This window comes from Vanellus vanellus, assembly GCF_965231255.1.
Source record: "Vanellus vanellus genome assembly, chromosome: 4".
NCBI classification, from domain to species: domain Eukaryota; kingdom Metazoa; phylum Chordata; class Aves; order Charadriiformes; family Charadriidae; genus Vanellus; species Vanellus vanellus.
This window is the reverse complement of record NC_138909.1, coordinates 59895509-59910608: the sequence shown is the minus strand read 5'-3', so window position 1 is coordinate 59910608 and position 15100 is coordinate 59895509. Positions and strand designations below refer to the sequence as shown.

Sequence of the window (15100 nt, the reverse complement as noted above, 5' to 3'; positions counted from 1 at the left end):
TCATATCTAGTTTTAACTTTACATATAAAAATAACTTGGAGAAAATACAAAAAAACATTTTATTTTAACATGAAAATATCACAAAAATTAGTAAGCCTGAGATGTAGGGTTTTGGTGAAAAACAAGAGGCTTGTAGTGTTTTGGCTGCTGATAAAGATGCATGTATTGATAGCTGGGGTGAAAAGCAGAAGAATGCACTTATTTCTTCTGCATGTCAGTATCTTCAAACACAGTAAGCCACATGCACCCTTCTTTCCTTGTGTAGATGCTGGTTCACCATGTTTAATTCCAGCGGAAGTGGATCTGACGTGGGCGGTCAGCCCCCTCCTTTACCAATGGCTTATGGAATTCACGTCCTGCACGAGAGTGGATATTTGCCCAACAAAACTCACAGTAATACTGCAGGCAAGTGACATTGGCACAAAAGAAAGGAGCAAACTTTCCACCGCATCGTGCGCCCTGGCATTCGTCACACATCTGGTCATCCAACACATATGGCTTTACCTCCACCTGTTGGAGTAAAACAGAAACAATTCTACTTAATACCTATTCCTACTTAAAAGTCGTATGAGGCCATTCAGGTTGTTCTGGTTTAAAAAAAAAATAAATAAAAAATGTCCGAAATCAGACGTATTAATGCCTTTTTCTAACTAATCAGTTATTACTCTATCATTTATCAGCTACAGACCTATCTATACAGTAAGCAGAACACTTCAAGGCACATCTTCAGAAGTATACTATATATGTAATAAATAGCTACATCAGAAGCTCCCTTAATTCATTCTGGAAGGATGTTCTTGGCAAATGATAATGTGGAACCACGTGCAGAAAACAGGTAAACAAGCCCAAAGTTCTCCCAACTAACCTCATCAGCTCCCAAATGTACCCCAACATGACACCCAATTCTATACTCTTCAGGAAGAAATAACTGAACATACAAGAATGTAACGATTTATACATTAACCTTTTTTTAAAAAAAGAAAAACCAAAACAAGTATAAGTCTCTGCACACACTACTTTTGTGTGCAAATTAAAAGTACTTTCTACAGGCCAGAATACAGATCTTTTAGCACTCCTATTCACTGTAAATTCACTCCCAATTTCTAAAATATGGTCAAATTTGGAGCTACAGATTTTGGTCATCTACTACTTGCCCCTTTTTGTGGCTTTGAGCTGTACAGAAATTTGTATTCAATGCATTTCTGAAAATATTTTTAAAGACCATTTTGCAAGTCTACAAACTGCTAGAAACACCTGTCTTATACAGCTTCTTTCTCCCAAACTCATCTGACTGCCAGAGTGGAAAAGTGGCAGGAGTCCAGTGGTAAATTTGCATTATGTCTTTGCGCAACTGAACTGTTACAGACTGTCATCAGACAGGAAGAAGAACTTCATAATAAAACACAAAATGAGTTGACTCCATTATTAAGGAATGTATTGTTGTCTTCCACGTTTTCCTCACTTTTAAAGATGGTATTTTTTGCCTTTTGTTGGCAAAAAGAGCTATTCCAGTTCATACTAAAACTCACTGCTGTAAGAGATTTTTTTTCGGAGATACTATTACCTGAGAAGAATGCTTACGTATAGACATCGACTTTATGTACTATACTCAGACAGAGTATGTTTGAAATAATGAGAACTTTAAAATGCTATTTTTTCCACTGTGTCTCCAGAGGAAAAAATTTACACATACAGCTACCCACTGAAAATTTTATCAGCAGAACAGTCTTCATTTTCTTAGCTCCCGAAGTAGAGGTCATACTTGACATGGCAAACCCATCTATGTTTAAAATAGAGTGTGCTTCTTCCAGTAATCTATATTCAGCACAAGCTCTACTACTTATTTTACTACAATGACCCACCTTATCACAAGTTACACTTAAACCTTCCAATAAACAGCTACCTTATGCACTAGCTTTGTTTGTTGTTCAAAATTACTGAAAGCACAGAGCAGGACATGAATGCACCAAGATCGGTATGAAGATGATTGCAAATGCATTGGAGAAACACTTTGGGGAATGGAAGTATTACATGAAGCGGATGCAGACTGCCAGCATACGAAAGTTAACAACGTTTTAAGGAATTGTTTGGAGCTGAAACTCCAAACGAGTTTCAAGGAAATGTTTGGAGCTGACCTTTCATATATGATAAAACAGGATGAGGAGCACTTTACTGAAGAAAAACATCTGTTAGAGAAACTAAACATATCTACACATCAAAAGAACTGGAGAGAAGCTGCAGAGTACTTAGGTAAGGAAGAAGTTAAGATCACAGACAGTGTTTGTTAAGTGACTGTGACAAAGATTTCCAATTAAAGTAGGAACAGGTATGTGCCAAAAAAAAAAAAGCTATAAATACTTTGAACTGAAGTTCGGAAGGATAAACAGGTGAACTGCAAAATTTAGTAATCAAAAAAATACTTTTACACAGACAAAACTGGTTATGAAAAGAATGTGAAAGGGCAGCAGACCTATAGAAACTGGATATAACTGGTACAGAAAGGCCATGCTAAGGTAAAGGGTAAGAGAACAGCCGGCCTCTAAGATTTCAGTGAAATATGTAATATATCGCTTTATTGGCCAGCATACATACACATCTCAGATGAAGGCAGTACCCGAAGTCGGACTATCCTCCTCCTTTACAAATAGTGGTTTACAGATTCATACAAATTGCTTGCTCATCTACAAATCAGCAGTAATACTGATTATAGAATATTTTCAGAGCCTGAAAAGGCATTAGTTTATAAACTCCATGTAGCAAAAGCAACTATTTCTGAAAATAGTTTTTTTTATACTTTCAGAAACAGATAAGAGCTAAAGTGTTCCCTAAAAAGAGGCTTTTCTCCATTATTCCTCAGTAACACAAATAACTGGGTTGTATAAATAGATATATAATTATATAAACAATGAGTGACCATATGATTTAATTAGAGAAGATGATTCGAAAAATAAAGATTAAAAACCCTCTGAAACAAAGACATTCATTAACCTTCCCAATCACAAGGTTTAAAGGCAAGTTTCTTAAAACACTTAGGTCTGGTATTGCTGTATTTTGCAAGTGAAACACTTCAGGAATAGCATACATTTTTAAAAATAAGAAAAAGCGAGGATCCTAAGAAAAGTGCCCAAAATTCCAGATTTAAGAGAATATTTGAGTCAAGAAATTAATTCTCAATAATTAGAAAAGCAATGCTAAAAGAATGAACACAAATCATAACCAAAATAGGAACAGTGAGAATTCAAATATTGAAAGAGAAAGCCTAGAACTTCCTTCCCTCTCCCCCGCAACCTCTCCAGCCCATGAACAGCTAACTACAGATACTAATTCTACTTGTTTCTTCTTTTCTTTCGTAATAATAATTGAAGAAATCATTTGACTAGTGTTTTTCTACATTAAGTCTCATGGATGAAACTCAAATGCTGTGCTTCTGAAGTCTAGTATTTGGGGTAGATTTTTTTTTTTTTCCTCTTGTCCAAGCTCCAAGAGGCCTGCAGCACATACCCACTGTTTTACTGCTCTTCCCCTTTTCAGTATTTCAGTGTTATATCACACATTAACAAGTGAAACCCTTTCTCTGCGAACAGCAAGTCCTGCCATTTCAGATGCCTGCTCGGCATCCAAAGAGCACTTAAAATCTTTGGTGACCTACTGTTAAAAAAAACCCGAAACAACAAACCAACCTGTTTGGAAGTGCAGCCTTCACAGGTAGGTTCATGCCTTCTTTTCTCTTACGAGATGGCACTGCCAGTCTACCATATACTCCTCTACTGCAAAGGACACTCCCATAGGAAGAGGAAGATCAAGTGTCCTCTAGTTTACAGCATTCAAGTCCATGCCTCCCACCCTTGAGGGAGAACTAGTTTCGATGGGACTCAACTGCCTACCTCTAATTTTCAAGTTAGGTAACTTTACAGCCCAAGGCACTACAGATGGCTCCTGAAACACATCAAGCTATGCACCATTCTGAAGTTAAATGACCCCTTTAGCATTTCTTTAGAAGGAGTTCTGGATTCTGGTCCTTACTCCCATTTTGTCCAAATACTAAAACGCAAGATGCTTCCCCTCACGCAGTCACAGTGTCAAGGACATTTTTCCTGTTACATAATTAGCCAAAAGGAAGACCTACAGCTGCAAGTCACAAGCACAGCAATCCCACTAGCAAAATGTAGCCGTCACATCTTAACGCGAAGCCTAGTTCGCTACCCACATTCAGAGTCACGCATCCTATGGAAATGACCACATTTGGAGATTTCAGCTCACTAGGCAACCGCTATCTGAGAGACTGATGTAAAGCTGTATTAGTGTGCCTATTTGAAAGGAGAGAAGTGCATGCTACCTCCCCACAGCAGACTTTTGTTAACTGTACTACTTTCGTTTTCCCATGTCTTTGATCTGTAGAGGAGACTGGACCTTGAACTACTTTACTTACTCAACCCTTCTTCCTCTAAGACCTTTTTTTTTTTTTTTAAAAGAACATCTATTAATACCAGCAACTACCTCTGCAGCTCTTGACATCAAAACCAGTGACACTTAAAACTGACATAATTTAGATGCCAGTTTTCTTTGCTAGTCTTATACTTCTAATTAGGAAAAATGAAGTTGATTACTCTTCTTAAGAAAAGTTAGTTCTGCTTTAGCTAGTAATAATCATCTGTAGCAACCAGAAATGTACATTGGTAAATAAATACTCTGAAGACTCTCTCAAACAGAAAGGATAAGACATTTTGTATTTTAGGTGTTGAGCTTGATTGATTTTCTGAAGTGCTGAGCACTGACACTTATGGCTGAAATTAAGGGCAGCTGCAAATATAGAACTAATCTCAAACCAATGAATAATAGAGTTTCCTATGAATGACAGAGGAATTATCAAGTATTTGGTTTCATTAGAAGAAGGGAGAGGAAAAGGTTTTCAAGCCCTTTGCCCATACATAACAAAACCAGGAGCTCCAGAATGGAAAGAACATATGGTCTAACATACGTCCAAAGAACAAACTGCTGCTTTGTGGAATGCATGGTGTTTGTTTGCAGGCATTCACGGTTTAACTCTTGGAACTCGTGGAGTTACAGGAATACTAAAAGAACGTAGAAGCTGGCATAAAAGACAATCAAATGCAATGTTACCACAGCCTGAGAAGTTCCTTCACAAATCATCACTATCACATTTTTAATTTCTGTTTAACTTACGCGTTTATCAATATCGCCATGCTGAAGTTGAACAAACCGAGCACTGATGGCAGCAATATAACTCTGCTGATTGGAAAAAGCAACACGTCCAGCACCTTTTGGGTATTTCAGCTCAGGGTCAGTATCAATTCCTGCGTAACAAACTCCACCATAGAGACGGTCCATGATCATAGCCAATTCCACTATCAGGAAACAAAATAATGTTTGTTTAAACTGTTCTTGCAATACAAACTTTATATAATATGCTTGTATTAAAAAATACCAAAAAATTTAATTTTAATAATTAATTTTTGCAACAGCTGACGTAACAGTAATAACAAGAAATATAAAAACATATTAGATCAGCTACGAAATACTCAGCAGACAGATCTTTCACACCATGGGTACATACATCCAAGAAACAATGGAATCATAAGTCCTTGCAGTCCTTGATAACCTGGAACCGAAATTCCAGGGCAGTTTTCTTCAGGGGATTACAGCGAAAGACTTTTTGGGCAGGCACAGAATGTAAGCTGTATAAAATAGATCCACATGCCACAAATTCCTTGGTACGTGTTCTCTGGCTGTCCTAATGCTTTATGTTCTACTTGAATTTAAAGATGTAGTTAGCATCTTTTCATCAGCCACACAGAGCTTGATTATCTCTACAGTGCTACACTTACAATAGATACCGAAGTTCATAGAATCAGAAATCTTAAATTTTACAGATCAAGTATTTTAGCAAGCCTCTAGTAATATTTTATACTTAATTCAGTTTTGCAATTCATTTAGGTGCAAAATACTAACGTATTAGGATATAAAGGTGTCAGCTGTTATTGCTGTTCAATAGTTGTTTGAAAAGTCTCCTAAAGTTTTACTGCTTTGTGAAGGTATGATTCTTATTTCACAATGCCATAAAAGTTTCATTTTCACATATACAGGGCATTTGAAAGCTAAGCATAAGAATGCATCCATTAAATTTAACACAGACATTTAGCAGAGTAATCTGGAGAATGTGGACTGAATTTCAAGAAAAAAAAGATAATCTGCAGTTGGAACATACTGCGTTTATGCTCATTTAAAGAGCTTGTGCTACAGTCAAAAGTACAGTCTTAAAAGTAAAATAACAGAAGAGTTTGAGCATTGCAGGTCCAAGATAGAAAAATTCAAGATTCTTTATACCCCAAATTTGCACTATCACTTCTTGGTTCTCCTACATCTTCCATCTGAAAGCTCATCTTTCTGTAAGAATAAAATTAATTACAAACTACAGAAGACTAATGAAGACCAGGAGTCATTCTAACAGAAAACGGGATTGGAACCACCATATGTCATGTTTCTACTTCCAACATTCACCTCTGCCTACTTACTAGAAAGCCACCATAAAATATTGTAAAAGGCTACTGCAATCAATCTCACAAAGCAGACTGTCCAGGTTGTACATCAACCATTCCACAGCTATAGAAACATTTAATTTTTCCTTCATGCAGTCCAACAGGAGCCTAGCAAGAGTCCTACAATCTCTTATGGTGGTGTACCATATAGACTGTGATAGCTCTGTGAATTTCTTCCTTTTTTCTTTTATTCCTACTCCTTCAAGTACTCCATCATTTGTGGTTTTGCTTTGTCCATATTAGCAAGAGCAGCTGCAATCTGATAGTAGTGGAAGAGTAGCTAATGCACAATGACAAGCAAGTACAAATACAGCTCCACATACTAATGGAGCATGGCAGAGAGGTTTTCATAGCATTATTTAAAAAAGAAACAAAACTCTTTCATGAGATAGTTTACATTATAGTCTTGCTAATATGATCAAATTCTTTTCTACAGCTTTAAACATGTAACAGTTTCCAGTAAACTTCAATGATGAACGGTGATTTATGGCCAAAGCCATAATTACTACAGAAATGTATGAATACACAAATATGGTACTGTGGTTATAACTATCATGACAGTCTTTTATTTTTACTTGTATATATCTATATCTATCCATACTTAACAATACAAAAGTATGTATGGTTCAAACTATTTCCAATAATCTCCTACTTCTAAAAATAGACACAGATTATACTCACCAGCTCTTAATGGTCTAGGGACTCCTCCAACAAAAATTGTTTTTCGAGGATCAAGCGGCTGGGAACCATCCATCACAAAGTCACTATCACTTAGATTCCAGGGACGGATCTGAACCTATTAAATTGGAAAAGAAAACAGTATGCTACTTTAAGTTTCACTACATTGTGGATATATGTTCATCAGCCTTTATAAACTGTCAGACAAGTCATAACCCCATTAGTTTAGCAAGTAGGTGCTCTGTTTTAATCCTATTAATTCAAAATACTATAATTTTAAAATCATGTAACTCTTCCAGATGTTGAGCTCTGCCAACGGTAGTTTGCTTTTGATTATTTTCATCATCATCATTTCAAATGCAGCTTTAGACAGATGGCAGCTATAGCCCGTAGGCCATCTACTGTTTACTTACTGGCTTGTCCTTGATAGTAGGACTGGAAACACATAGATAGAGCTTTCCATCTTCTTCAATGCAGGCGTCAATCAGGGCCTGAACGGAACTCTCTTCTTGGAACAGGAGGAATGCATAACCTGGAAAAAAACCCAAGCCAACTGATATTTTTTTCCTCCTTTGTCTTTCTTAATCATCTTTGCCAGTGACTTTTCCATATAAATGTTTTTACTCCAAAAGTAAAAGAACGTCAAACCAGTTCTCTGTTATTAGTCATCATCTTTAACTATATACTACCTTGCCATGATCAACAGAACTCCAGGCAAATACTTCTATCCTTAAAATAATTGTCAAAAAGGACTCATAACCAAATAAAAGCAAACATGTCTGCTCTATCATGCAGTAGAAGCCTAGGCTGAGCATAATTCATTGGCAGCAACGGACATTATACAATGAAAATCCGACTTGGCACAAACGACTAATCTCTATTCTAGAGATTAGATCAAAGTACTTTGTTACATAAGTGACCCAGCAAACCTCCCAAACACTACAAAAATAGGAATTAAAATGCTTATTTAATGCTACAGTAAAAGCAGTCAGACAAGAAAAGAACCTCACACATTAGAATATACTGTAACTGTTAAAGTAATGATATATACAAATTTTGTTACTTTACAGGTGCCCAATAGTGCAACTGGGGGTGTATTCTAAAACAAATTTTAAAAGGAGCATAAATCCACATTTCTTTTAGAGATTACTACCAAGTGTGGAATTTTCACATGAAGTTATGTTTTATTACTTGGATGGAAAAGTAAATGCTGAAGCAGCTGCTCTAGAGTGGGCTTGGCGAGAGGGAGTGTGGCTGCTTTACCAAGCCTTTTGGAAATGATACTGTTTTTCTGAGAGAAGCTAGTTAACCACTGGTAATTTCTTATTGCAGACACGCAGTGTAGGTCATCAAGGGAAAGATCGCAGGGTGCATCTTAAAGAGCGCTAAGGAATCAATGTGTTAAGAAGAACATAAGATTAGAGAAACAAATGCACGACTGATTTTAATATACGGGAACAAAAGTAGGATTTAAAGAAAAAGCCGTAAGGCTTACACTGGTCTTTCTAATAACTTGTTATTCATTCCCTACCCCTCATACCACAGTCCTATCACAGCTACCTACAAGGGACATGACAAGGTCTTATGCATTCTATATTTTTTTATGTAACTATTATTTAGTTTCTTAACAAATATGCTATAGGGAATATTTGGGCTTTGGCTGAAGCATTTCCTTGTGAAGTCTATTTTTCATTGCTGTACAATATTTTTTAGTGACAACCTCTTTAACTTAAGCTTAATTAATAATTACTTAGATAAAAAATCTGTTGTAATGGGGATATCTTTCAGTATTTATCTTGGAATTTAAAATCCATGTATTACTCATGCAAAACTCACTCACTGAATCAGGGCATGTGCAGACTGGCATGGGTGAGACCAGACCCATGTAACTGTTCTTACTTGTGTGGCAGCCAGGCACACACATTCCAGTTTGAATGGAGCACTCAGTACAACAATGATGGGAGTGCAAAAACTTGATTAATCAAAGGGAGGGCTAAACGTACATGATACCGACTAAAGGCTCAGACATACAGAGTAAGACTCACAGCCAAAAGGGTATAAAATAATTTGCCAGATGCTGACTTTTCATCAGTTTTTACCCTAAAGCAAATCAAGGGTACTGCCATATAACTCCTGATGCATAAATACAGTCAGTGTCTCTAAATGATCTACCACCTGTAAGTCTGCAGCTATTAATATGCCTAACTGTGAAAGCTTATAAAAAGACAGAAAATTCAAATAGAAGAACTTGATGAGGGAACAATTAGAAATACTACATCCTATCACACCTGAAATAAAAGTAAGGAAAGCAATACCAAAACTATATGTTAATACTGCTTTCTCAACATTATCTGCAAAACGTACCGTGCCTGGATTCATCCCATTTTAAAGCATCAGATAGGCTTGTGTCATGAGCTTAGCTGTACTAGTTCTCTTCTGAAGACACAGAGAAAGTTAGGGTATAGTCTTTACTAACAAATTGGTCTGGCTATAATTTTGCTCCACAGTTCTAGTCCTTCAGTGGTTTACAAGGCATTTTAGTTTGCTCCCCAAGTCTAGTCTGGAGTAAAATAACCAGTTCTCCTGAAGACAAAATGTGGCTAGAGATAACTTGCTCAGGTCTCACATTTTATAGCCATATACAGACACAGCCAATCCCTTCCAAAGAATGCTAGGCTTGCACAGTCTGCATCACTTGCCCTGGATCACGGCGCATGTCCTGGCACAAATCAATTACAAATTGGCCATGGACTTCTCCAGAGAACACCAGTTACAGAGGCCGACAGCCTATATTCATTAGCTAGAATGTGCTTGCAAAGAGAAATTACAATCTTACATTAGGTATTTCATTCAGACATCATAAATTAGGGCTCCTCTTCTTACTACAACTACCACACACCAACAACTGTATGGCACAAACTTTATTCTTAACCCTTTCTGCATTCTCAAGATATGCTTTTATTGGATTATTTTTCTTCTCAACATCTGTAACTCATGAACTATTGTGGATGCTTAATGTCTGCAAAGCTAGTGTGGTGGTGGTAAGTCACTTGCATAAGCATAATGAAAAAGATCAAGTGCCTAACTAGTCATTTTGGAGTCATACTGAGCTAGTTACCATGTGCAATAGAAAGTATATGTCACAGTGAAACATGGTAGAGAGGTAGGGTGAAGAGTAGGAGGTGTTTTACTGTACTACAAAACAGCTTAACTCCCTAGTTTCTTGGAATTTTTTTGGTGTACCACATCAGTCATTTAACAGCTTCACACCCAACAGCAATGCAAGTCTGTTTACAATGGAAAAGCAAAGCTACTCTAATAGTTTTCTTTGAAGGAAGCTGCTTCATACCTTTGGGTCATATGTACACCAACAATAGCAGGTCATGATCAGTTATTACTTGCCAAGAGACAAAGCTTGTATGTTTTGTACATTTTTCACAAGGTGAAAAGTATTAGATGAAACACAGTCTTATAAAAATTACTTGTCCACGTGCACCCCCACCGGAATTTATGCCTCCTGTGGGAGACAAAGCTTAGGTAACCCGTGTTAGTGTTTATCCCTTGACTGAATTCCTCTGCATAACACTGGGACTATTATTAATACTCCTATTTTCAAAGGGAACTAGTGTGGTGACTTTGATAATACCTGTCCTCAGAAAATCACCTCAAATAATAAACAAATCTTTCTAGAGATTATAATTTGCCTTAGAACTACATTCCTTGATATATAGATACTGCACTGGTTATAATCATCCTTACTTCAAATTAACATCTTAACCAAAAAAAGACCAAGAAATTAAACATTTTCTTCTTTTTAATATATTGGGTCAGCACTGGAAACAGAAAGCCCATCAGATAATTTTGAAGAGTCCTAGCTGTATTACCAAATTAAACTTTTATAAGAATTAAAAAAAAAAAAAAACCAAGAAAAACCAACAACCGCTCTCCCCCAAACTACACACAGAATCAGTCTTCTTGTTTTTTCTATTTATTACATACAGAACAAATCAAAAGCAAAGTATTCTAGACTAGATTCGCACTGGTATCTAACACGATGATCTGAGCAAGGTGTTATTTCTTTATTTCATAGTAATATGGAAGTTTCTCAAAAGGTGAAAGTATGCTTTTTCTGCCATGCATACTCTGTGTAGAAACCCAGAGAGGTTGTTGAGGCCTCATCTCTGGAGGTGTTCAAGGCAAGGCTGGACGTGGCCTTGGGCAACCTGGTCTAGTGGGAGGTGTCCCTGTCTATGGCAGGGGGTTGGAACTCAATGATCTTCAAGGTCCTTCCCAACCTAAACCATTTTATGATTCTAAATCAGAGAGTAGCTTTAAGTTCTATCAAACTCCAGTTAACTCCTGTCGCTAGTGGCTTAGAGAAGGAGTCAAGAAAATCAGCGCAAGCCAACACAGCCTTGTCCATACCAGTCAGCACAGCTGTATTTTGGGGTTGGTTCATCTACTGCCCTGACAGACTCTCCCTAGAGAAGACTAAATGGCCCCAGTGCAGTGCAATTCTTCTCCACAGAATGCTGTGCCTTGGCTTAAATCAGAAAGAACCAGTGTAAACTGAAGGTTAATACAGACAACTGATCTACATTTCAGGATGGGAATAATTCACATTTGGCAAGGACACACAACATTTAACCTATTTCTCTTTAAAGAGATCTCATCACCACATTAATTAACTTTAATCTTTAAAACATAAGTCTTTCACTCATTCTGTTTAGTCATCTTTGATGGAGAATTAACTCCAAAACACACTTGAAGTGAAAAAATCCAAGCTGATACAATTGTAATACAGCTACTAGCTAAGGCACTTTTGAGTAGGGAAGAGCAGGTTTCAGTTCAAGACCCAAACAACTACTTTTATATTTCTGCAGTGACTGTGTTTAAGCTCCTACTGTAGTCCAGAGATCCAGTTAATGCAGTCACTGGTGTCTGGACAGTTATTTAGCTGACCAAGTGGGACACAGAGGCGTCTAGCACCATTTATCCTCTACAGTACTTCACCTAACCTTCAGCTGGTGCTCCAGAATGGTGTGGGACTTCAGTAGGTGCCACACCACATTTGCCAGACCTGTGTAAATCTTTTAGATATCCTCAGTTTGCGTAAATAAATCAAGCTCAATGTGCTTATGTTATGGTGACCTGAATAGCCCTCTATACTCCACTGACTGTATTGGCCAGATTCCCACTGATTAAAGGAAGCTTAGACACTAATCATGCATGAAGACACCTACAGTTACTTGCCTGAATCCAGAGTTCAATCCTACCCAGTGTGATCAAATAAGCTGGTAACAAGTTGAACAGAACTTGGATGGACCTGTGGTTTTGCTTCTTAAACTAGAAACAAAACATTTTCAACCTAATTGTTTCAGTCAGTTCTAAATTATCAGTTAAGAGCCTTGAATAAATGAAGCTACCACACAACTGCTGTGATAGAAGGCAATAGAAACACCCAGACAATTAGAAAAGGCTGGGGATACTGTCCTGTTTAAATCAGATTATCCTCTGTTTGATACGGACTATAAATAGTGCAGAGCACACAAACGACTGGGCATATTTTGAAAGAGCTTCTTTGGATTTGCATATCCTCACGGCATCATTTCTTTGAGTGCTTCATTATCATAAGGAGTCCTCACCTCAGCAAGTTGCTTTGGACATGTGTGTTGTTTCACAAATAAGCATATTTGCCAACTACGTAGTAACAGGAGTTATGATAAACAGTGGCAAGTCAGAAAGGAAGGAATTCTTCATTACAGTTGGCAGATCACTTACAGACTTTGTACTTTGATCTCAACAAAATAATTTTTTCTGCTTCACAACAGAGTTTCCTTGTAAGATTAGTGTGAAGTTTTTAAAATTCCTGTTTTCTTCAGCCCTAATTTTGTGGTGAACCAATACAAAATGCAATTAGTTAAGAACAAGCAGTTGGTGTTTCTCAGGAGGCAGCAAGCCTTGATGGATCAGGACACTTTTTGCATTTCTTCAAGCAAGGAAATACTTATGATCTTGGCCTTCCCTCAGGACTTTCTGTAAGCAGAGAGCCTGGAAGGAACTACAGCCTGGAAAACTGAACAGGAGTTTAAACAAAAACAAAAAAAAAGCAGGCTGTATCTCTTCACCACAGAGAAGACTATTACGTAAATCAGTCCAAAACTGGATAATTCTGAGATGTCTTTGGAAAGTAATACTACGTCAAATCTCTAATGAGACTGAACAAACAAAAATACGTACACTGAATTGACTCCATGCAGAGTAACAAATTAGAAATTGGAGATTAAAAGTAAAAAACAAACAAAAAAGAACTCCTTGGGCTAATATAATATCTATTTCTAAATTGCAATTACTGATCAATCTCAAAGCTTTCTTAGTATTTAGCCTATCTTTAGCAGTTTCAGAGATCTTATTATATATATATATGTATATATGGTTCTTGCCTGCACATGTGAGTAATACTTAAGATAGACAATTTAAGAAATTTTTCTACAAAATAATCACGGGCCATTTCTATTGCACTGAAAAAAAAGGTTATAAACACAGTAAAATTTAGCAGTTAATAGTAAGCTATATTTCCAGAGCATCTACATAGAGAAACCTATACTGTATTTTAAGTGTGTTAGGCTACATTACAAAACAATATAGAATAATGTAGTTAACTGAAAATGAGAATAAATTTTTAAGATTGAAGAACAGTAAGTGCTATTAAATTCCAAATAAGGATCTTTTAATCATGGGAAATCAACTTAACACTTAGTTTGCGAGTGTTTCCTGAATTAATTACATCAACAGACTGAAGTTCTTCTATCTACATTTTCTGCTTTTAAGAAGCTCTCTTTAAAATACAGTTTTGGGGTTTTTTTTTGTTTTGTTTTTGTTTGTTTTTTACTGTGGTAATTATAAATATTCCAACTGTATCAAAAAGCTTTATTAAATGAAGAAGTCTGCAAATTTATCCTCAAGATGTTCAGACACTGAGACAGGACTATCTCCTTGGAAAGGAATGCCAGAAACCATTCCTTTCAGGTAATAATATACTACATCTTCCCTCTTCTATATATTCATCACAGACTCTGTCAGATGCATCTTCCTCAGAGTTCCTCAAGAATTTCTCTTGGTAATTTATGAAGAGATATGGACTCCTTAGATGACCAGATTTAACTTGACAGTAGCTTTGTGTTTCAGGCTGACAATCAAAAAAGCTGAAGTCTCTTTGTTTGTCTTAGAATTTCCATGTAGTGTTCATATATACTATTCAAATACCTTCAATTCCTTTTCCCACTGCTTAGAGAACAATCCCAGATAGTAATACTGTCTCTTCCCCATCATAGATGGTCAGATAAATAAACGAAGAATCAGTTTATAAAGGCAATATGCCTACTTTTGTCACTTCCAGGGAAGGAATGAATTGCTGCATTCTCTACAAAATGATTCATCTCTGCAACGCTTTCATATCTGGATCAGATTTTTGCATTTATTTTATACGTACCAATACATGATTGAACATGCACAGAGATATGCTACATAATTGAATTATTTAATGGACAGAATGGCTTTTCCAACACTTTAAGTGATACTAAAAAAAAAAATCTAGTCTAACAGCAACACTAGAAAGTTACAAATCAATATTTAGTCATTTATCAAAAAAAGATAATTAGTGCTTCAATAGGAAGTTCACATCCTAAAACTGAAATAAACATAAACATACTAGGGCATGTAGCGATAGGACGAGGGGGAATGGCTTTAAACTGGAAGAGGGCAGGTTCAGATTGAACATTAGGAAGAAGTTTTTCACTTTAAGGGTGGTAAGGCAGTGGAACAGGTTGCCCAGAGAGGCTGTTGAGGCCCCATCCCTGGAGGTG

The 15100-nt window shown here is 36.7% G+C and overlaps 1 protein-coding gene across 3 annotated transcripts in view; it reads right to left on the bottom strand.

Annotated features, from left to right (window-relative positions):
- Window positions 1–282: 282 nt before the first annotated feature.
- The window catches only part of CPEB2 (cytoplasmic polyadenylation element binding protein 2), a gene marked incomplete at both ends in the record, with an annotated part of 50793 nt that continues 35975 nt past the window's right edge, over window positions 283–15100 (bottom strand). For all 3 annotated transcript variants that reach the window (XM_082482358.1, XM_082482359.1, XM_082482360.1), the window contains 4 exons: window positions 283–510; window positions 5185–5366; window positions 7239–7353; window positions 7649–7767. In XM_082482358.1, the coding sequence (XP_082338484.1) occupies window positions 283–510; window positions 5185–5366; window positions 7239–7353; window positions 7649–7767 (644 nt within the window). The remainder of the gene's footprint in view (window positions 511–5184; window positions 5367–7238; window positions 7354–7648; window positions 7768–15100) is intronic.